At 42.1% G+C, this 24523-nt stretch overlaps 2 protein-coding genes across 4 annotated transcripts; one reads left to right on the top strand and one right to left on the bottom strand.

Moving 5' to 3' along the window:
- Nucleotides 1-274: 274 nt before the first annotated feature.
- LOC110533598 (ras-related protein Rab-24) lies at nucleotides 275-8768 on the bottom strand. 2 transcript variants are annotated; one of them, XM_021617967.2, is made up of 9 exons: nucleotides 8363-8768; nucleotides 7673-7853; nucleotides 7488-7556; nucleotides 7209-7287; nucleotides 5755-5822; nucleotides 2635-2734; nucleotides 2486-2536; nucleotides 2301-2360; nucleotides 275-2147 (listed from the first exon to the last, which is right to left on the bottom strand). In XM_021617967.2, the coding sequence occupies exons 2-9, from the start codon at nucleotides 7784-7786 to the stop codon at nucleotides 2083-2085; spliced, it is 606 nt and encodes a 201-aa protein (XP_021473642.1). In that variant the 5' UTR covers nucleotides 7787-7853; nucleotides 8363-8768; the 3' UTR covers nucleotides 275-2082. The 2 variants fall into 2 exon arrangements, with proteins under 2 accessions (XP_021473642.1, XP_021473643.1); XM_021617968.2 differs by having other exon boundaries at nucleotides 8616-8753.
- Nucleotides 8769-19274: 10506 nt separating this feature from the next.
- LOC110533597 (membrane-associated progesterone receptor component 1) lies at nucleotides 19275-22472 on the top strand. 2 transcript variants are annotated; one of them, XM_021617966.2, is made up of 3 exons: nucleotides 19275-19625; nucleotides 20382-20537; nucleotides 21032-22472. In XM_021617966.2, the coding sequence occupies exons 1-3, from the start codon at nucleotides 19331-19333 to the stop codon at nucleotides 21124-21126; spliced, it is 546 nt and encodes a 181-aa protein (XP_021473641.1). In that variant the 5' UTR covers nucleotides 19275-19330; the 3' UTR covers nucleotides 21127-22472. The 2 variants fall into 2 exon arrangements, with proteins under 2 accessions (XP_021473641.1, XP_036845900.1); XM_036990005.1 differs by having other exon boundaries at nucleotides 20382-20601.
- The last annotated feature ends 2051 nt before the right edge of the window (nucleotides 22473-24523 follow it).

Raw genomic sequence — 24523 nt, 5'->3', positions numbered from 1 at the left:
AGGCATATTACTGTATTAACAGTTCACGATTGCATTGATCAGGGGTAGATTTGTTACCATAAGCCACTATAGAGGTGCTCATGATATAGCAACTGGCTTTAACACATCCATAGCTCAGTGTACTATAAGCCTTGTTAATAACTGTGCTAACCACTGTTTCACTTCACATACTATACAATAAAGTGAAGGAAAACAATGGTGAGTGCAGCAGTCAGTCTGGTTGACCAGGCTAATGTAGTGTAGGTGTCACACAGACACACACTAACAGACAGACTTGCAGAAATCTAGTCTTTATTTTTTCAATTTACAACATGCTACAAAACAGTCCACACAATGAATGATCATATCAGCCGACTGACTCTCTGTGGACCTGTAATGGTGTTGGGACTATATACATGTTATAATATCTTCAAGGCATCAAATAGACGTGGGACTGCAAACAACCTCTTGCTTTGTGCCTGTGCCCCTTGCAATAACAGTCCTGTAAACCATTCATACAAATGAGCTGTGAATGTGAACTAGTCCTCTTTCTCAGGCACCAGGTCTGCGTCCTGGGGAGTGGCACCACTAGAAGGTGCTGTGTGTGTGAACTAGTCCTCTTTCTCAGGCACCAGGTCTGCGTCCTGGGGAGTGGCACCACTAGAAGGTGCTGTGTGTGTGAACTAGTCCTCTTTCTCAGGCACCAGTTCTGCATCCTGGGGAGTGGCACCACTAGAAGGTGCTGTGTGTGTGTGTGTAAACAATAACATGTTTGATGAAGTGTATGTACACTTGAATGGAGCCTTCTATACACAGCTAATGATGGATATGTGATTCATGCCTGTGGGCCCATTGATGCTGCTTACTTCTAGTACCCTACAGGCACAACTTCAGTGGGACTGAGATAAACCCTCAGAGGTTTCAGAATTCTCTTTCAATTATATTTGTACTCAAATGCAATAATAGCTCTAACTAAGCTACATTTTCACACACATTGGTAAAATCAAGTAAAAATCTGCCATTGGCTAGACTGTCTCAAAAGGTCAAAGGTTTCTTGAAAAGTGTAAACAGTAACAACACATTCACAGAAAATTGCAACTTGTGTGGAGTAACGACAATGGTCAGCCACGGTGATGAGGCGTCCGTAACATTGAAATAGTGACTTGGAGATTACATTGAACATTAGTTAACATAGCTGTATGTAGGGTTTCTTTGAGTGTATATACAGTATATATATATATATATATATAGTATATATATATATATATAGTATATATATATATATATATATATAAATAAGCCATTTAGCAGACAGTTTTATCCAAAGTGACTTACAGTAAGGCGTTCATATATTTTACATATGGGTGGCCCAGGGAATCAAACCCTCAACCCTGGCGGTGTAAGGGCCATGCTCTACCAACTGACTTACAGAGGACCACATAAGCTATATCTTGTACTTTTAGCCATGGCGACATAACTATCATATTACATTTACCCACAAGCTTTTTCCTGTGTTGGTGCAATCTTTCTAGTTGCATTCCATACTTTCAACTGTATCAGAATTTATGACGCAAAGAAAAACACATTAGATGACAATAAATGTTCAGGTACATAGTTTGGCAAGTACATTTCACCATGAAGAGTAGACAATGAAAACAGTGTTCACAGAATGCTTATTCAAATCAAGTCATTAAGAAGCACACTCACTCAAGGCATTTGACTGAGTGATGAAGGCCATTTGTGTCATCAGCATAATTCATTTATATAAGGTGGGTTGATAGACACTGAGGAAATCAAAAAATAATTAGTGGGGTTGAGGTGCTAGTTCCTCGTATGCTTCATTCAGATATCGCTCTTGGCAGGTCCTTTGTCATGGGAGAGGGGTCGCATCAAACTATTGTGATGACTCCTTTAAATGCAGTGAGCATGTAATCGTCTATGGGACAACTGAAAAAAGCTACCAAAAAAAACAGCAACACTGTTTGGACTCCTCTCTTTCTTTCTCTGTTTTAAATGGACAGGCTCCAGGTGGGATGTGTAGCATCCATCCTGCATTTCCAGGTTGGTTTTACAGCAAGTGATCGCTGTCCATCCAGTAAAGGCTTAACTGTGGCAGCAGGAAGAGAAATAAGAGTCCTTCTTCTGACCCAAGTCAACACCGGTCTCTTCTGTAAAGAGAAAGCAGAGAATTGTCAATCAGACCCATTCAGGAATGCATTGATTCACTACAGTGGAGATTAAATTGACAACTCATGCTAGTAATACTACCATTGCAGACAAAATGTACACTGACAGCTAAGCTATTGGAGCCAAAGTCTCACCGGTCAATAATTGAAAGGAGATGCTGTTGTAGTCCTCTGCAACCTTTTGGAACAGCTCATCTAGAATGTGGTTAAAAGACAGTATGAGTCTACATCTGCATTTTTGGAAATGTTGTCTTATGAGAATGGGTTATAAATAAGGTTACACTATATTTTAAATTAACTGACCATGAGGTGTCACTTACCCACGTTGTTTCCTGTTTTACTGGATGTTTCAAAATGTTTAGCCCCAATCTCTGTAGACGAGAATGGAAAAAAACGACACACTCTTTAAAACAGCCAGTCTTCCTTATACTAATCAAGAGGATGTCTGTGATTATCATTAGCAATTTACCGTCAGCAAAGTCCTGAACGTCATGGTAGTCTACTTGCCGCAGGCCCCGGTCACTCTCAATCAGGTCAATCTTTGTGCCACACAGGTATATCTTGCAGTGCTTCAATTGAGATCATAGAAAAAAAATCTAATCTGTGTCATTGTGGGCAGTTACATACATAGGATAACACATACATACATAGGATAACATACTCTCATCGGACAGTTTATTAGGTACACCATCTCATTCATTCACAGATCGCTCCTAAAGACAGTGCATTACGTGGCCATGACTTCCTATATAAAGCAGGCAGACAGGCATTGAGGCATTCAGTTACTGTTGGATTGAACGTTAGAATGGCCAAAACGTGTGACCTAAGCGACTTCGAGCGTGGTATGATCGTTGGTGCCAGGCGCGCCGGTTCAGGTATCTAAGAAACGGCCGACCCTCCTGGGATTTTCACGCACAACAGTGTCTAAGGTTTACCGAGAATGGTGCAACAAACATCCAGTGAGTTTCGCCCACAGGATTGACAACAGCTTGATGAGAGGTCGAAGGAGAATGGCAAGAATTGTGTACGCCAGGGATCATCAACTAGATTCAGCTGCGTGCCGATTTTTTCTTGAGGGGATGGTTGGGTGGCCGGAACATAATTACAAATAATTTCTAGGCTGCAAATTGACCGCAAGAATCCCAAATAGATATAACATTTAACTAAAACAATAATTTCAAACCTTGCTTACATTTGTATATGATCACATCTCCAGTATGAATAGAAATACTTGGGAATAGATTTCCCAATCTAAAATTGCTTGGAGCTGATTTCCTTGTGTTTTTACAGTTTTATCTCCAACAGGAAACTTGGGGGGCCAAATAAAACCACCTGTAGGCCAAATTTAGCCCGCGAGCAGACAGTTGGGGGACCCTGGTGTAAGCTAACAGGAGGGCCACAAACAGGCAAATAACGGTGCAGTAAAACAGTGGTGTGCAGAACGGCATCTCGGAATGCAAAACTCCTCAATCCTTTTCACGGATGGGCTATTGCAGCAGATGACAACACTATGAACAAGAAGCGGCTCCAGTGGGCACGTGATCACCAACACTGGACAATTGAGGAGCGGAAAAACATTGCCTGGAACATGACAGCGAGTTCAGTTTACTTGAGTGGCCTGGTCAGTCCCCAGACCTCAACCCAATATGAGATGGAACAGGCTATTCACAACATAAATGTACTGCCCTCCAATCTGAAGCAACTGCATGATGCCATCGCGTCAGCATGGACCAACATACCTGTTGAATGCTTCCGTCAACTTGAAGAATGCGCTAAAGAATTTAGGCTGTTCTACATCTACATGTTAGTCATTTAGCAGAAACTCTTATCCAGAGCGACTTACGGTAGAGTGCATACATACTTTTTTCCCATACTGGTCCCCTGTGGGAATTGAACCCACAACCCTGGCATTGCAAGCCACACGGGACCTGGCAAAGGGGGGTCCAACCTGGTACTAGATGGTGTACCTAATAAACTAGTACGGTGCATTAGGAAAGTATTCAGACCCTTTGACTTTTTCCACCTTTTGTTACGTTACAGCCTTATCGATTAAATTACCCCCCCTTAAATCTACACACAATACCCCACAAGGACAAAGAAAAAAAAACAGGTTAAGAAATTGGGAAATATCACATTTACAAAAGTATTGAGACCATTTAACACAGTCGTTTGTTGAAGCACCTTTGGCAGCGATTACAGCCTCAAGTTTTCTTGGGTATGACGCTTGGCACACCTGTATTTGGGGAGTTTCTCCCATTCTTCTCTGCAGATCCTCTCAAGCTCTGTCAGGTTGGATGGGGAGCGTGGTTGCCTAGCTATTTTCAAGTGTCTCCAGAGATGTTTGATCGGGTTCAAGTCCGGGCCACTCAAGGACATTCAGAGACTTGTCCCGAAGCCACTACTGCGTTGTCTTGGCTGTGTGCTTAGGGTCGTTGTCCTGTTGGAAGGTGAGCCTTCGCCCCCGTCTGAGGTTCTGAGCAGGTTTTCATCAAGGATCTCTCTGTACTTCGTTCCGTTCATCTTTCTCTCGATCCTGGCAAGTCTCCCATTCCCTGCCGCTGAAAAACATCCCCACACCATGATGCTGCCACCACCATGCTTCAACATAGGGATGCTGCCAGATTTCTTCTAGATGTGACGCTTGGCATTCAGGCCAGAGGGTTCAATCTTGGTTTCATCAGACCAGTGAATTTTGTTTCTCATGGTCTGAGAGTCCTTTAGGTGTCTTTTGTCAAACTCCAATCGGGCTGTCATGTTCCTTTTACTGAGAAGTGGCTTCCGTCTGGCCACTCTACCATAAAGGCCTGATTTGTGGAGTGCTGCAGAGATGGTTGTCCTTCTGGAAGGTTCTCCCATCTCCACAGAGGAACTCTGGATCTCTGTCAGAGTAACCATCAGGTTCTCGTGTCACCTCCCTGACCAAGGCGCTTCTCCCCCGATTGCTCAGTTTGGACAGGCAGCCAGCACCAGAAAGTCTTTGTGGTTCCAAACTTTTTCCATTTAAGAATAATGGAGGCCACTGTATTCTTGGGGACCTTCAATGCTGCAGAAATTTTTTGGTACCCTTACTCAGATCTGTGCCTCGACACAATCCTGTCTCAGAGCTCTACGGACAATTCCTTTGACCTCATGGCTTGGTTTTTGCTCTGACATGCACTGTCAACTGTGGGACCTTATATAGACAGGTGTGTGCCGTTCCAATTCATGTCCAATCAATTGAATTTACCACAGATGGACTCCAATCAAGCTGTAGAAACATTTCAAAGATGATCAATGGAAACATGATGCACCTGTGCTCAATTTCTAGTCTCATAGCAAAGGATCAGAATACTAATTTAAATAAGGCATCTTTTTTCTTTTTAATCCATTTGAACACATTTCTAAAAACCTGTTTTTATGGGGTATTGTATGTAGATTGATGAGGGGGAAAATGTATGTAATACAGTTTTGAATAAGGTTGTAATGTTTAAAATAAAAAAAAAATAAAGTCAAGGGGTCTGAATACTTTCCAAATGCACTGTATATGACAATACCCATCATACAATTCCCATTGGCAAGTGAGTTGAGTTTTTATGAGATAGTCTGTAACCTTGTCACAGTTTTGCAGCTCCTTCACCCAGAATCTAGCTCGCTGGAAACTGCTGGTGTCCGTCAAATCTACAGGAGAAAAAGTCACACAAATTAAGGTGAATGACAACATAAAACTTAACCAAAACAATGTATGTTTTCACAGTTATGAAAGTGTATTTGACCTAGAATATTTTGTAGTACTAATATTACTATTGCAATGTAAAATCAGCCCATAAAAACAACACTAAAAACAGAACCAGATAAAAACAATAAAAAAAGACACTTAAATGAGTCATCAACTGGGGAAATGCCTCAGTGGCTATTTTCCAAACTGTAAAAAAAAATCCCCCAATGAGGGAAATAAGAGGGGAGGACACTCATATATGCAGAAACATCCATTGCACTCAACAATCATTTCTACAATTAAACATTTAGGATATAACGAAGCCATTAGTGCTTGCCAGGGACCTCACGATACGACATTATCATGATACTTCGGTGCTAATATGTTATGTATAGTGATTCTCATGATTCTATATGTATTGCGATTCGATAATGCAATTTTACTGTGATTTGATAATGCAATTTTACTGTGATTTGATGTGCAAAACTTATTGCTCGACACTGAGTATACAAACATTAAGAACACCTGCTCTTTCCATGACAGACTGACCAGGTGAATCCAGGTGAAAGCTATGATCCCTTATCGATGTCACTTGTTGAATCCACTTCAAAATCAGTGTAAATGAAGGGGAGGAGACAGGTTAAAGAATAATTTTTAAACCTGGAGACAACAGACATTGATTGTGTACGTGTGCCATTCAGAGGGTGAATTGCAATGGTAGTAATTGCAATGAACTGCAATGGTAGTAGGTGCCAGGCGCACCGGATTGTGTCGAACTGCAACACTGCTGGGTTTTTCACACTCAACAGTTTCCCATGTGTATCAAGAATGGTCCACCACCCAAAGGACCTCTGGCCAACTTGACACAGCTGTGGGAAGCTTGGATTAAACATGGGCCAGCATCCCTGTGGAAGGCTTGACACCTTGATGAGTCCATGCCCCGATGAATTGAGGCAGTTCTGAGAGCAAACCGGGGGCCTCAAATCAATATTAGAAAGGTGTTCCTAATGTTTGGTATACTCAGTGTATGTCTGCTGCAGTGAGACAAGAGACAATTTGTTTTGATCAGTCAGGTAAATAAGTGCTGAAAACAGGTTCTCACTACTTAAAAAGAAGATGTAGAACAAGCTATCGGATGAAAGGAGTAGTTTTGGAGCAGGTACAGACGACAACCACTAGCTAATGCTACCTACAGTGTTGATACTTGGAGTCAAATATCGATAATAATATAGTCCAAAAATAACATTTCAATATGTAACTATAAATTCCCCCCAATCACTAAACACCATAGTAGCAAAACAAAAATGTAGCGTGATATTGAGTGTCATTCCAAAGGGATAAGAACTTACCATAGCAGACAATGGCAGCCCTTGCTCCTCTGTAGTAGATTCTACTCATAGCCTCGTAGCGCTCTGATCCAGCCGTGTCCTGGGTTACAGAGAAGGAATCACTTATAGTCTATCCACACAGTCTATCCACACATAGCCTCATATCGGGCTACAATGGATTTATTAATTTAATTATTATGCAACGATAATAATAAACCAGACAGCTCCCTACGGAGTATAAAGACTTATGCAAATCTTCTTTCCATTTTATAAAGGATGCCAGCAGTCATCCTCACTCACCCATATTCCCAGTGTAACCACCTTGTCTCCAACCTGGATTGGTTTGGCAACAAATGCAGCCCCAATAGTCTATCGAAAAAATAATGATTGCGAGAAAAATATGTAGCATGTACAATTTTGAGAAAGAGTCACACAAAAGCAGAGAACTTCCTAAACACCGCCCTAGGCAATCAACGGATACTCACGTTCTGGTAGGGGCCGACAAGAAACCGGTGGTGAACATATCTCTCCACAAGGCTGGTCTTGCCCACACTCTCTTTACCAAGCATAACAACTTTTGCATCCACACGCATGGTCATAGTGCACAGGACCAGGACAAGAAAGGAGAGGAGGAGCTGGAGAGGGGTAGACCAGGATGCTGAATTGCTGTGTAACAGATGAGACAAAAACATAATAGATAGTATGATTAAGAAGTTGGGCACGATAAAACAGTTACTGTATTCCTTCTACTTTGTCCATGGCATGACATCATGACTTCGATGCAGCATGACTTGGCAGCCACCAACGGTACCAATAACACAGAATGAGTTTGAGACACTGCACTCGAAGTTGCCACAGCAGAATTTGTCTGAAGAGAGCAGTTGGCAGGATACATTTCAAGACATGTCATGACATTTGTGGCAATGTCAACAATTCTAAGAAGTGGACTTTAGCTAAATTAAAATGGGCATGGGTGTGTAGCTAGAAAAATAGTTAATGCTGCCATTAGCTTAACCATCAACAAATGGTACACACAATTAGCAGACCTGAACGATTACACGAAATAAAAAATAACGTTTCGTTAGCTAGCTTCACAGTAGCATTTATTAGCTAGCTAGCCATCTAACGTTAGCTAATGATGACTTGATAGCTAGCTAGCGAGCTAAAACACTTACCGTCTTGATAAACTCAGCTAAATGTGTTCAAATTGAAGAATCAGAGCCGAGTCAGATTAACAGTATAGGTAAATGGTCGAATAGCTCTTAAAATATGAACATTTCGTTAAGAGTTAGCTAGCCAGCCAATGTTTGAGCCACTTGGTGTAGTCAGCAACATACATTTTAGCTAAAAACTAAAATGACAAGCTACAGAAACATCCCTAACATTTATATAGCCTATGCCATTGCTATGTCATATGGCAAAGCTTACTCGACTTGAACTTCTAGACCTCATTTGTTAGCAATCAAGCTAAATACAAAAATCCAAGAGGCTTTGTTATGAGGCCACTACTTCTTCTTTAAAGTTTTAGGGCAGGCTACACCTATGGTGTATGGCCGCCACCTACTGTACGGGGTCTTCTTTGATATTATTGCGGTCCGCCAACAAATGCTAGTAGTGCATGCCGCCACCTAGTGTTTTGGCTGTACATCAGCCCAAAGAAATAACAAAATAAAAAATGAACTAAACAAAACTCAATGTACTCCTTTATTCAGATTCTACTGCCAATGCCCATCCCTACAGGCTCTGGGGCCTGACAAGGAAGAACTGAACAATTAATCAAATGGCCACCGGATTATTTACATTGGACCCCCCCAGTTGTTTTTTGCACTGCTGCTGCTCGCTGTTTATTGTCTATGCATAGTCACTTCACCCCTACCTACATGTACAAATGACCTCGACTAACCTGTACCCCCGCACATTGTCTCTGTACCGGTACCCCTTGTATATAGCTTCGTTATTGTTATTTTATTGTGTTACTTTTAATTATTCTTTACTTGAATTTATTTGGTAAATATTTTCTTAACTCTTTCTTGAATTGCACTGTTGGTTAAGAGCTTGTAAGTAAGCATTTCACGGTAAGGCCTACCTACACATGTTGTATTCAGTGCAGGTGACAAATAAAGTTTGATTTGATCTGATCTTTGGACAGTATTCTTTGCAATGTTTCGTCAGTGAAATCCTGGAAACCCCAAAAAACGTTTCAGCCGCATAAACTATTATGTCCGGTTTCTTGGACATTTTGTTCATTTGTGCAGTACAATTAATCACATCTGTGATAAACACCATGAAATCCACCTTCTTCACAACCAGCATATCAGTTTCCCTCAACTGTTGAACAACACCCTGAATCTCCACAGTCTACGGAGTATCCATCACCATACCTTCAGCTCACCTCGCTCCTTCAACTAGTTCACGTGCCTCTGTGTAAGAGACCTGCTGAATAGTCCTGACCTTTGCCACTCCATACTCCTTTACCCTAACCGGGCACTCTGGGGAATTGGGAATGGTGAACTAGTTGCCAGAAGATACCGACCCTGCCATTACACTTGTTTACACTACGCTGCACTGGAACCGGAATGCAATAGACTACCACAGTATGAATCATAATTCCCTTACAACCTAGCACTAATCAAGGAAATGGTTCCAGTCGTTTTTCCACCATACATTTTTTGCATAGGGGAAGAGGGGGATGACAGCGGCTGCTTTCCAAACTTTAGGAGTCTCAGACGTTAAGAAAGAGAGGTTGAACAGACTAGTAATAGGGGTTGCAACAATGGCGGCGGATGATTTTAGGAAGAGAGGATCCAGATTATCTAGCCCAGCTGATTTGTACGGGTCCAGGTTTTGCAGCTCTTTCAGAACATCAGCTGCCTGGATTTGGGTGAAGGAGAAGCGGGGGGGGAGGCGCTTGGGCCAGTTGCTGCGAGGGGTTGTTGGCCGGGGTTGGGGTAGCCAGGTGGAAGCATGGCCAGCCGTAGAGAAATGCTTATTGAAATTCTCGATTATCGTGGATTTATCAGTGGTGACAGTGTTTCCTAGTCTCAGTGCAGTGGGCAGCTGGGAGGAGGTACTCTTATTCTCCAAGGACTTTACTGTCCCAAAACCTTTTGGAAATAGTGCTGCAGGTTACAAATTTCTGATTGAAAAAGCTAGCCTTAGCTTTCCTAACTGACTGAGTATATTGGTTCCTGACTTCCCTGAAAAGTTACATATTGCGGGGGCTATTCGATGCTAATCCAGTACGCCACCGGGTGTTCTTGTTCTGGTCAAGGACAGTCAAGTCTGGGGGGAACCATGGGCTATATATGTTTTTAGTTCTACATTTTTTGAAAGGGGCATGCTTATTTAAGATGATGAGGAAAGCACTTTTAAAGAACAACCAGGCATCCACTACTGACGGGATGAGGTCAATATCCTTCCAGGATACCCGGGCCAGGTCGATTAGAAAGGCCTGCTCGCAGGAGTGTTTTAGGGAGCATTTGACAGTGATGAAGGGTGGTCGTTTGACCACGGACCCATAACGGACACATGCAATGAGGCAGTGATCGCTGAGATCCTGGTTGAAAACAGCAGAGGTGTATTTAGAGGACAGGTTGGTCAGGATGATATCTACAGTTGAAGTCGGGAGTTTGCATACACCTCAGCCAAATACATTTTAGTTAGTGATTGGAGTCACCAGGGCTCAGGGCATTTAAACGGCTTCACTAATCACTTGTCTCTCGCTCTCGCTCTCTATCTCTGCTCCTCCAGGTATGAACCTGTTTTGTTTGTTCCGTTGTCATTTTGCATAGTTTTCACGCAGTCATTAACACACACAGATTCACACATACCTGCACTTTACATACACCTTACATTATGATACTTTCACACCTCATTCCTTTTTCTTTGTTAACAGTTAATAGTTTTGGTTTACAATAAATAACCTTTTTGATTGGCCTATACCTGTTGTTCGTGTCCCCTCATTTTTGCCACAGGCTATGAGCTGCTTTAGCAGTTCTGCCCACAAATTTTCTATAGGATTGAGGTCAGGGCTTTGTGATGACCTTAAGCCTATAGAGCATTTGTGGGCAGAACTGAAAAAGCGTGTGCGAGCAAGGAGGCCTATAAACCTGACTCAGTTACCCCAACTCTGTCAGGAGGAATGGTCCAAAATTCACCCAACTTATTGTGGGAAGCTTGTGGAAGGCTTCCCGAAACGTTTGACCCAAGTGAAATAATTTAAAGGCAATACCGTGACTTTGTTGTCCTTAAGCTATTTTGCCACAACTTTGGAAGTATGCTTGTGGTCATTGTCCTTTTAGAAGACCCATTTGCAACCAAGCTTTAACTTCCTGACTGATGTCATGAGATGTTGCTTCAACATATCCACATAATTGTCCTACCTCATGATGCCATCTATTTTGTGAAGTGCACCAGTCCCTCCTGCAGCAAAGCACCAACACAACATGTTGCTGCCACCCCGTGCTTCATGGTTGGGAGGGTGTTCTTCAGCTTGCAAGCTTCCCCCTTTTCCTCCAAATATAACAATGGTCATTATGGCCAAACAGTTCTATTTTTGTTTCATCAGACCAGAGGACATTTCTCCAAAAAGTACCATCTTTGTCCCCCGGTTTTGGAGCAGTGGCTTCTTCCTTGCTGAGCGGCCTTCCAGGTTATGTCGACATAGGACTCGTTTGACTGTGGATATAGATACTTTTGTACCTGCTTCCTCCAGCATCTTCACAAGGTCCTTTGCTGTTCTGGGATTGATTTACACTTTTCTCACCAAATTACAATCATCTCTAGGAGACAGAACGCGTCTCCTTCCTGAGCGGTATAACGACTGCGTGGTCCCATGGTGTTTATACTTGCGTACTATTGTTTGTACAGATGAATGTGGTACCTTCAGGCATTTGGAAATTGCTCCCAAGGATGAACCAGACATGTGGAGGTCAACAAAAAATTAACTGAGGTCTTGGCTGATTTCATTTGATTTTCCCATGATAACAAGCAGAGGGGCACTGAGTTTGAAGGTAGGCCTTGAAATACATCCACAGGTACACCTCCAATTGACATCATTTTCTGGAATTTTCCAAGCTGTTTCAAGGCACAGTCAACTTAGTGTATGTAAACCTCTGACCCACTGGAATTGTGATACAGTGAAATAATCTGTCTGTAAACAATTTTTGGAAAAATGACTTGTGTCGTGCACAAAGTAGATGTCCTAACCGACTTGCCAAAACTATAGTTTGTTAACAAGAAATTTGTGGAGTGGTTGAAAAACTCGTTTTAATGAGTCCAACCTAAGTGTATGTAAACTTCTGACTTCAACTGTATGAGGGTGCCCATGTTTACGGATTTGGGGTTGTACTTGGTAGGTTCCTTGATAATTTGTGTGCGATTTAGGGCATCTAGCTTAGCTTGTAGGACGGCCAGGGTGTTAAGCATATCCCAATTTAGGTCACCTAGCAATACAAACTCTGATGGTAGATGGGGGGCAATCAATTCACATAAGGTGTCCAGGGCACAGCTGGGAGCTGAGGGGGGTCTATAAAAACGGCAACAATGAGGGACTTATTTCTGGAGAGATGGATCTTTAAAAGTAGAAGCTCGAACTGTTTGGGCATCGACCTGGATAGTATGACAGAACTCTGCAGGCTCTCTCTACAGTAGATTGCAATTCCGCCCCCTTTAGCAGTTTTCAATTGACGGAAAATGTTGTAATTGGGGATGTAAATTTCCAAATTTTTGGTGGCCTTCCTAAGCCCGGATTCAGACACGGCTAAGACATCAGGGTTGGCGGAGTGTGCTAAAGCAGTGAATGAAGCAAACTTAGGGAGGAGGCTTCTGATGTTAACATGCATGAACCCAAGGCTTTTTACGGTTGCAGAAGTCAACAAATGAGAGCGCCTGGGGGGACACAGGGCCGGGGTTAACCTCTACATCACCAGAAGAACAGAGGAGGAGTAGGAGGAGGGTACGGCTAAAGGATATTTAAAGGCAATCTAGTCATCTAGTGCTTTGGGAACAGAGAATAAAAGGAGCAGATTTCTGGGCGTGGTAGGATAGATTCAGGTACAGTGGGGTAAACATAGGCATTGAGTGAAGATGAGAGAGGTTGCATCTCTGGAGGCGCCAGTTAAGAATCTCTGGATTAACTATCTAATGTTAGTTACATTTTGTAATTAATAAATTGGCTAAATGTCTTTAAATTGACAATTCTGTGAACTGTCTTGCGCAAGTTTTATTATGACACAATAACTGTTAGCAAAGTTGTCAGCTAGAGATGATGTGTAGGAGCTGGCAGGGATTTGTAGTCTTGCATGATGTCTACTTGAATGCTAATTAACATGTTTGAATCCGAGAATAAATAGAGCTGAATATATTGGTAAAAGTCACCTTGTCCAAGAGATTTACATGGTTATCGTCACACCAGGGTAAGTCTACACGAAGCACAGCCATTATTTAAGTGTTTCTAAAATGTCCTATGGGAACGGTGGAAAAACATTTGGAACCGTTTTCCTGTTAACACACTATGGAGCCAGCATGATATGGATCAGAAGAGATATTACCACCTACTACCACCTATGGCTACAAATATTGAGGCAGTTTTTATAATGCTTGCCCAATGAAAATGCACTAAATCAAAGATTTGTCACGTCATTGCTCAAATGTGACAAATTACAAAAAGAAAAATAGAAATTAATTAATTGAACATTAAGTGTATTTAACTTAACATAGGCCTATAGCCTACTGCAGTGTTCCCCAACCCTGACCTCCCAAGTTTTCTGAGCCAAAATTGTTGGACATAAAAGACCATAAAAAAAAAGTTATAAAAAAGAATAAGACAGAAAAATAACTAATAAAAACTGCCTCAATATTTGTAACCGTAGGTGGTATTATCTCTGAACGAGCTGATCCGTCATCAGTATTGTGTAATAATTCTAATGTTAATTTAAGATTTTAATGGATGAAGCTGATCAGACAGCAGCACTGCTTTTCTTTCGATCTGATCAGTAACGACACATGCGCCGATGACGCACTTAGCGAAAGTTCTTTCCGCGTGGTGTTTTTGGAAACGCATGTTACATCTTCGGCTGTTGTAGGAAAGCTGCATCGTTCAAACACTTGTAAGCCTAATTTCCATCTCTATTGGGAAACCGGTCCCTTGTTTTAATTTCAGGATCAACAAAAACATAACAGTAGAAAGGCTATATACAGGGGGTACCGGTACCGAAACAATGTGCGAGGGCACCGGTTAGTGAAGGTAATTGAGGTAAGATGTACATGTAGGTAGAGGTAAAGTGACTATGCATGGTTAATAAACAGAGAGTAGTAACAGCATAAAAATGGGTGGTGGGGTGGGGACAATGCAAATAGTCCGGGTAGCCATTTGATTAACTGTTCAGGAGTCTTATGGCTTAGGGGTAGAAGCTGTGAAGAAGCCTTTTTGACTTAGACTTGGCGCTCCGGTACCGCTTGCCGTGCGGTACCAGAGAAAACAGTCTATGACTAGGGTGGCTGGAGTCCTTGGCAATTTTTTGGGCCTTCCTCTGACACTGCCTGGTATAGAGGTCCTGGATGGCAGGAAGCTTGGCCCCAGTGATGTACTGGGCCGTACGCACCACTCTCTGTAGTGTCTTGCGGTAGGAGGCCGTACAGTTGCCATACCAGGCGGTGATGCAAACAGTCAGGATGCTCTCGATGGTGCAGCTGTAGAACATTGAGGATCTGAGGACCCATGCCAAATCTTTTCAGTCTTCTGAGGTGGGAATAGGTGTTGTCAAGCACTGTTGTCGTCGGCAAACTTAATGATGGTGTTGGAGTCGTGCTTGGCCATGCAGTCATGAGGAGGGGACTGAGCACGCACCCCTGAGGAGCCCCTGTGTTGAGGATCAGAGTGGCAGATGTGTTATGTACCCTTACCACCTGGGGGCGGCCCGTCAGAATCCAGTTGCAGAGGGAGGTGTTTAGTCCCAGGGTCCTTAGCTTAGTGTGTTGAGCGCTGAGCTGTAGTCATTGAATAGCAATCTCACGTAGGTGTTCCTTTTGCTCCATTCTTGGGTATTTTATTTTATTCCATGTGTTACTATTAAACTGCATGGTTTCTCGAGTCGTAGTGGGAGGACCACACACCATGTCATCGCGTGACTACAAGTTTACTTCGAAATTATGGTTTTTACAGTGCCTTCAGAAAGTATTCAGACCCCTTGACATAATACCCCATAATGACAAAGCAAAAACTTTTTTTTAATGTTTGTTAGTTTATACAAAATGTTAAACTGAAATATCAGGAGTATTCAGCCCCTATACTCAGTGCTTTGTTTAAGCACCTTTGGTAGCGATTACAGCATCAATTCTTCTTGGGTATGATGCTACAAGCTTAACTAACAGTGTTGCTTCCGTCCCTCTCCTCGCCCCAACCTGGGCTCGAACCAGGGACCCTCTGAACACATCAACAGCTGCCTTCAATGAAGAAAATGAAGAATCATTACCTATTACTCCACAAAAGCTGCGGTCCTTGCAGAGCAAGGGAAACGACTACTTCAAGGTCTCAGAGCGAGTGACGTCACCGATTGAAATGCTATTAGCGTGCACCGCTAACTAGCTAGACATTTCACACCGGTTACACTTGGCACACATGTATTTGGGGAGTTTCTCCCATTCTTCTCTGCAGATCCTCTCAAACTATGTCAGGTTGGATGGGGAGTGTTGCTGCACAGCTATTTTCAGGTCTCTCCAGAGATGTTCGATCGGGCTCTGGCTGGGCCACTCAAGAACATTCAAAGACTCGTCTCAAAGCCACTCCTACGTTGTCTTGGCTGTGTACTTAGGGTCATTGTCCTTTTGGAAGGTGAACCTTTGCCCCAGTCTGAGGTCCTCTGGAGCAGGTTTTCATCAAGGATCTCTCTGTACTTTGCTCCATTCATCTTTGCCTCGATTCTGACTAGTCTTCCAGTCCCTGCTGCTGAAAAACATTCCCACAGCATGATGCTGCCACCACTATGTTTCACCGTAGGGATGGTGCCAGGTTTTCTCCAGACGTGACACTTGGCATTCAGGCCAAAGGGTTTAATCTTGGTTTCATCAGACCAGAGAATCTTGTTTCTCATGGTCTGGGAGTCTTTAGGTGCCTTTTGGCAAACTCCAAGTGGGCTGTCATGTGCCTTTTACTAAGGAGTGGCTTCCGTCTGGCCACTACCATAAATGCCTGATTGGTGGTGCTGCAGAGATGGTTGTCCTTCTGGAAGGTTCTCCCATCTCCACAGAGGAACTCTAGAGCTCTGTCAGAGTGGCCATCAGGTTCTTGGTCACCTTCCTGACCAAGGCCCTTCTCCCCCGTTTGCTCAGTTTGGCCGGGCGTCCAGCTCTAGGAAGAGTATTGGTGGTTCCAAACATCTTCCATTTAAGAATGATGGAGGCCACTGTGTCTTGGGCCTTCAATGCTGCAGAAATGTTTCGGTAACTATCCCCAGATCTGTGCCTAGACACAATCCCGTCTCTGAGTTCTACAGGCAATTCCTTCATCCTCATGGCTTGGTTTTTGCTCTGACAGGCACTGTCAACGGTGGGTATATAGACAGGCGTGTGCCTTTCCAAATCATGTCCAATCAATTTTCAATCATGTGACAGTGCATGTCAGAGCCAAGTTGTATGGAAACAAGTTCAATGAAAACAGGATGCACCTGTGCTCAATTTCAAGTAGCACAGCAAAGGGGCTGAATACTTATGTAAATCAGGTATTTCTGTTTTTAATTTTTAATAAATTTGCCAACATTTATAAAACCTGTTTTCACTTTGTCATTATGGGGTATTGTATGTACATTGCTGAGGATTTGTATTTATTTCATACATTTTAGAATAAGGCTGCAACATAACAAAATGTGAAAAAAGTCAAGGAGTTTGAATACTTTCTGAAGGCACTGTATATCAATATTTGTGCATAAAGTCTGTTCCCACCACCATTTCTCGCATAATTAATTTTACATACATAAAAAGATCTCACCATGTCGAACAAACAAATTATCGGATTGGATTTTTGTCCATCCTCCCCTGATTCAGAATATATCATTTTCATAGTCATGGCACACATTGTGTAAGCGCTATTGAAGATTGACAGGGGGTATATAGGTGTAGGTGTAGGGTTAGTTGGTGGTGCATTTTAATCCTTTCCCTCCTTCCTTTTCTATTTTTGTATCACAAAATGTAAAGTGATTGACCACACAGTACCGCACAGTAGGTGGCGGCATGCACAAACAAAGTGTGCGAACGCCATGATGCCAAAGAAGACAGTCCTGCTATCAAATATTATATATGAACACTGACGTAAGATGGCGGAAACAGAGGTTTTGTTTGAAACTGTTAGTGAGTCGAGTGAAGCTAATAGTACAGAAAGTGAGAATGAGTGGGTTACAGTGGTGAAGACAACTGTTAGAGTTGCGTCAATTCGAATCTGGTATCAGGATAAATATGACAATGAGTCACCGATTGTATACTATGTATTTTTTATTAGCTAAGCAATAAGTGGTAAATGCAATTTTCGTATATACGGGCTCTCTGTCCCACCTCGCAGGGCAAACAGAGAACTGACAGGATGTATGTAAACAGTATTCTTTATACTGTGATAGACATAGTTCCAACCCGTCTGCTGGCCTATTACAGTAGAGGCTGGGCGTGGTTTAAACTTGCTCAGCCTATTGCAGGCGCTCAGGCGGGTCCCTGCCTCTTTGCGCTTATGTTGATTGATGTAACTGTTGCTGTGAAGAACATCCATGCGCTCATGCTCGATACCGTAGAAAGGCCCATGGCCCTGAAACTGTTAACAATGTTTCAAGTCAGTTATGTTGCATGACACCTATATACATCCACACAAGCCAACAGCAGATAATATTAAATCACATATATGGTAACGGGCTATAGTGCATAACACAGAAACCTCATACAAGGGGAAACAAGAGAAGTAACGCTATGTTGGAAAAGAGGAAACCACGAGACCCGTTTTTGGTCGGAGTCAATAGTTTTGGATGAATGCTACTTGGGAAATCCGCTTAACTTCTCCAGGAAAATCTGGAATGTGTTAGAAGAAAGTGTGGAGTCGGTGAGAGTCACAAGAAGTGGTCTTTTTTAGATTTCTTGTGTGTCTGCAGAGCAGAAGATGCGTGTGATAAGACTCAAAAAGATATCTGACTGTATTGTTTACTGCATGGATTTCTGTAGCAAGGCGCCTATCTAGGGGGGTATTTCTGGGGTGGCGCAAGAAATAAAGGCAGAGGATATAACTGAAGACATTGATGGAGTGGTTGGTGCACGTTGATTCACCTGTATGGTGGATGGAGAAAGGAAGTTAACTTCATCCATGCTACTGTTCTTTGGTGAAGAGTCTCTTCCTTGTCATAAAGTTAGGATTCATGAGATACCCTGTAAGAGCTTTTGTGCACAAGCCCCTGTCATAAATGTAAAATATCTGGTAATGTGTCAAGTGTGTGCAGAAGGATAGAATATCATATGCCAGATGAAGGGAAATGCTGCAACTGTTGAGGTGAACATCTCCAGGAATTATTGGAGGGCCCTGTTAAGGTGAAGGAGAATGAGGTGGCAAGGGTAAGGAGTGTCCAGCGTGCCTCCTATCTGGAGGCGGTGAAAAAAATCGGAAGGAACGAGTAGCAGGGTAAAAGCAATTGTAGTAGAGCCACCAAAACCAGTGAAGGTGTCCCATCAACTGAGAGAGTGAAATGCTACATGTTAAAAGGTGGACTCTGTATTATTTATTGCAATGGTCATAAACTGTACAGCACAAGCGGAGAAAAAGTTTAAGAAAATTGGAATCGTGAATGCCGCTAAATGTTTTTTAGGTCTGTGATTTCACAGTGCAAGAAATCCTGTCGGTGAATGTAGCCCCATCACAGGCCCCTGAGCATGTGTAGGGATATATTTTAGAGTGGACTGTGATTGAAGAAGTATGATTTAATTTTTAAAAAAACATTAAAAAAATAGTTGACGTGTTTTGTTTTGTATGATGTCGTTTTCCCCGTTTCCCGATGTTTTTTTTAGTTTCTATTCAATACCCCGTCCAGCTGGTGGCGGTAGTGTACCATAAACATTGGATGCCAATCGCGTTAACCCCGTCAAAGAAGATACCGAAGAAGAACCATACAGCGATAAACATGGCTGATACAAAGGGAGCAGATGAAACTACTCCAGGAGTTTTGCAGGAAATGTTCACGTCTCCGTTGAATTTGAGTCTGCTTGGCCTCTGCATATTTCTTTTGTACAAAATCTTCCGCGGAGACACGCCTGCAGATATGGGCGAGGTTGAGGAACCTCTGCCTAAATTCAAGAAAAGAGATTTCACGTTAGCGGAGCTACAACCGTACGATGGCCTGCAAAATCCAAGAATTCTTATGTCTGTCAATTCAAAGGTGTTCGATGTTACCAGAGGAAAGACATTCTACGGGCCAGGTAAAATAAGTTGCAGGCTATTTGTGCTCATGTGGCGCAACACCAGCTATTGCTGCTCAAATGAATGGTTGGCGCAACCGTAGCTAACTGTCTTGCTGGTCAGTCAGTTTTATTCTTAGACTTGTTACTTTGTCTATTGGATTATGTGTATTTTTTTGTATCTCGAAGTTGTTGCATTGGAACTACGACCATCTAAAACGCCACATCCCCTTCTTTATGAATCACACGCTAACTGGCGTGTTCATCCGAGTTGGCACAATGGCATGTAACGTTAACCTCTCACCAAGTTGATTGATCCTTTACTGTCACACAACCCCCGAAGAACACCCTCCCTTAAAATGTCTAGAAATTGCATATCTGCTCAGTCTGTATTGAGGTGTGTGCTTGTTGCCTTCATGCTATTTCAAAATAAAGGTTGACACAGGTGAATGCCTTGCACAAAGGTTGAATGTTCAATTCAGCAAGACCATATGGTTGCACAAAAAAATATATTGTTGAGGAATATTGTAAAGCAGTACTAGCTCTCATTTAAAGGATTCAGTCTGTACCTTCTGTCAGTCTCAACATTAGAATAGAGGACTTGTTGTTAGGGGGGCTTATCTTTGAAGCCATCATAAGCTGCTGTATGTATGTTGGAGAGCATGTGGAATTTAATTAGCAGATAAATAAAATTGCTATTTTCTGTCTTCACAATCACATTTTAGTTTATAAAAATATTTGGCTGAATTTCAAATCAATCTGTGTGATGTTTTCCAGAGGGTCCTTATGGAGTGTTTGCTGGTAAAGATGCCTCCAGGGGCCTGGCCACCTTCTGTCTGGAGAAGGAGGCCCTGAAAGAGACCTACGACGACCTCTCGGACCTCAACGCCATGCAACAGGAAAGCCTCAATGAATGGGAGACCCAGTTCATTCGTGAGTTGATGCAGGAGTTGGTAGTAGTTGCTACAAAGCACGCACCCACTAATCACTCAACAGGGCAAGTTGTTGATGCATCACACAGCTTTGATTACCCGTAGAACTATTGGTGTTTAAAATGTATGTCTATGTGCTTCAGGGAATAACTTGTCTTGTGGTGGTCCAGTCTTTTTGTGCTTAAGTCAACTACTGTGTTCCTCTTGTATGACTTGGCAACGATAGAAGAGTTGGCTACATCGCATACAAAAATATGGTACCATGCCAGGGGATAAGATAATGCTACTTTGCATCAAAATTCATCTGTTAGATACACTTTCATCTACATTACATTGAATACTGCTTTAAATTTAAACCCACACATGGGAGTCTTTTATTTTTAATATTTTTTGGACAAGGCTGTTCTCCACCCAGTGATTATCATGTTCTTGAGATGGTCTCTGTTGTCTGAAGGGCCCTGAGGGACTCAGTAATTTTCATCTTTCCTTTCACAGAAAAGTATGACTACGTTGGGAAACTTCTGAAACCTGGAGAAGAACCCACAGAGTACACGGATGACGAGGAGGTCAAGGACAAAAAGATGGACTAGAACTCACGAGTGCACAAGGGAAAATACAGATGCCTTAATTTTTCAGGATAATGTTATGCATATTGCCTTGCGTTGCAGCCATTGAGCGAAATGCTTTCTCCTGTATGGTTTTTGTATTATGTCATTGTCATGGACCACCTCTTATGCTAATTTCATATGCCATTGACCTTCATTAACCTAAAATACACTTGATTTTGGTAAAGGTTAGAATAATTATTGAATACTATACTGTCTTTGAAGTTATACAGGTAGTATTAGTTGTAATGTAGAGGCTGTTGGAGGATCTATTACTGTAGCTCAGTGTTCATTCTGGCTCTCTTCTAGATGGTAATTTTGACTAAAATATTGTCTTAGTCTCGTTTTTGTCATTTGTATAATCATTAAGTCTAGTTATTGTCAATTATAGAAACAGTTGGCCATTTTAGTCAACTAAATGCTCTTTCGTTTTAGTCACATCACATTTGTGTGTGTCAACCTATAGTAAACATACATAACTGACTTCCATGTGTACAAATCTATATAGCCTTGTCCTACCAACAGTTTTCTGCATAACATATTCCCAACAGCAAAAATATGACTAATATATGTAACAGTTATCTGGGTGTGTAAATTCCTAATTGAGCCTACATGATATTGAGCATTGCATGCAAAACAGACACACACAAGCGCAGAGAGAGTGTGTAACACAATCACCAGATGATGCCGCAAAGTAATATGGGTTGGTTGCTCCTCCGTCACTCGGTTGTGTCATTTCCGTTATCAACGTTCCACTGCCACATTGATGTCCAAAAGTAGAACGGGCTAATTACTATTTCACCCAGTGATTTAGTCAAGTCACTCAACCTCAAGTTGGGATCGAGTCCGAATCACCAGTGGTCGAGTCCTGGTCCAAGTGTTCAAGTTTGAGTCACTGGGTCCACATTAACTCAAAGTTATTAACCCAGTCAGATATATAGTGTAGTGGCAAGATGGATTTAGTCAACTTGTTTGCTACTCATTTACCATTATTTTTGTGCCATCGACTGTTTGGTAGTGTTACCAGGGCCACTTTCATTTTCAAAACATTCTTGAATGTTACAAATAGAAGTTCCATTAGAGTCAACGTTATTTCTTATTCAACATGTCAGAGGCATTTTTGTTCTACATAGCCTATTTTTATCTGAATGTTACTGAATGTTGACCTGCTGGACACGCCCTAATTTGTTGGCTATAACTAGGTATTGAAGTAACATCACTGAAGGTGTAGCGTTAACAAATGGTTAAAGGTCTGGTGTGCAAGTAGCCTAGTTTAAGAACGGCCGCTTTGGTTTAATGAATGTAAAATGCCAATAAACAATAAAACGTTGCGCCGGTATTAAGGGTCATATCTTTTGAGCAGTAATGGCTAGAATCAAGTAGTTTTCTCTGAGGAAAAGAGATTTGGCTAGTACGTTGGCCTCAGAACCTGGCTATAAAATGCAGTGGGAGAAGTGGGAGGGTTGAGCGAGACCACAAATTCAAAAATGTTTCTATACTCAAGGGAGAGAAACATAGCTCGACAGTTTTACTATTAAACTTAATGCTGCTATTCTTTTATTTTTGTAAAGCATCTTGTGTTTGTTAACCAGGCAAAAGGTATCTTACTAGAAGGCTGGTGGGGACTTGTTAGCTATGCGGAAGCAAGAGAGTCGTCTGCACAATCTGTATAATCAGTGGCGGAGCCAAAGCAGCGCATGTCTACCCACACTCATTGCTTGTTCCCACGCAGCTCACCAGCTGATGTAGGCTAGGCTGTGTTTGGCGGATGTGGAGCATCCTTCCCAGTGCAGTATAGAACTGCCCTGAGCATCTGTGCTGCAAATATTAATTGTGCTTATCACTGAAAAGCTCTCAATCTTTCCAGAAACTCTTGTCCAATCCATGTAGTAGTCAGATTATAGTCTCACTTTAGTCAACTAAAATGAAAAATCATATTTGTTTAGTTATAGTTTTTTTCAGGGTCTCTTTAGTCAGTTAAAGTATTGTCAATTGCCACTGAAAAATTGGTGTTTGATGAATATTTGAATCACTATTTTTGTTGATGAAATTAACAGCTGTAGCTTGATATGAATTTATTTCCTTTTTTTGTAATCTTGATGTTCAATTACACAGAAGCTGATAATGTTCTATCACCATTTTTCATTAAAGTATCCATAAAAAATGTCTGACTTGGCCATTCTGAGTGATCCATCACTTAGTGTAGCTAAACATCACATACTCTGACTGTACTGCAGCTAGTGTTTCTCATATGCGTTAGAGAAGATAATGCTTGATATACTTAGTCTAGCATTCACTTTCAGCATAACTTTGTAATAACACAATTGGTTGGATATTTTCACATACTACTAGTGTATGGCTTGCACTGGATGAAGTAGGTTTTTGGATGTTCATACTGTAGCTCACATTTTTTCAAAATGTCAAGTGAACTAAGGCTGCTGCAGAGCTTCAGCTCTGAAAAGCTCCAGCTACGGTCACTGGAAGAGTAAGACATATTCTGAGAGCAGTCTACAAATTTGGATACATTTCTGGAGCTCCCTTTCATGTATTAATATCAGCAGCTCAAGCAGGGTCATGGTCTTCGATGGAAAGTCAAGCAAGTTCTTCAGTTCCTGTGCAAGCTCTCTGCCGTCCAAGTCTGAGTGTTCTTTATAGTGCAGTGTCATACTAGGGGCCTCACATTGTTCTGTCAGCTCCTCATTTGAGAGACTTTGGAAGGTTGACAGCACTCCAAACTTCTCTCCCACATTTACCAATCTGGAAAATCTTTCCTGAAGGGCTGAGGTTGCTGCATCCACAACAACATTGAAAAATGTCACCTCCAGCTTCTTCAGGGCATCAGTCTTAACCCTCCCACCCTGTCTCAGTCCACATCCTCAAAGTGATGTCCACGTTTTTTCAGGATGGCCCATCACTGTGTGGAGGCTGAGGACAAGGTGTACAGTTTGTGTAAGATGCCAAAGTAACCTGTGGCATCGACAACACTTTTAACAGCATCAGCCACAACCAGGTTCAATGTGTGAGCCCCACATGGCACAAATAGAGCTCTTGGATTAATTTCCAGGAGTCTGGCTTGGACACCTTTGTTTTTGCCTCTCATGTTGGCCTCATTCTCATAAGACTATCCTCTGCAGTCCTCAAAAGTAATTTTTAGCTCCTCTAATCTTTTGAGAATCACGGATGCCAAATGTTGGAACGTGGACTCTTCTGCCTCTAAAAAACCCATATAATGTTCCTGTACTTGGGCTCCTCCTTCAGTGACACAATTCTAATCACAACTGACAACTGTTCAGTGTGGCTGACATCTGAGGTGCAATCTAAAATGATAGAGAAGAATTTTCCAACTTTATGTCACTCACCATTATTGAAATGACCTTGCTGC

This window comes from Oncorhynchus mykiss, chromosome 10 (assembly GCF_013265735.2).
Source record: "Oncorhynchus mykiss isolate Arlee chromosome 10, USDA_OmykA_1.1, whole genome shotgun sequence".
NCBI classification, from domain to species: domain Eukaryota; kingdom Metazoa; phylum Chordata; class Actinopteri; order Salmoniformes; family Salmonidae; genus Oncorhynchus; species Oncorhynchus mykiss.
Note: the sequence above shows the minus strand (reverse complement) of the source record. Positions and strands in the feature narration are given on the sequence as shown.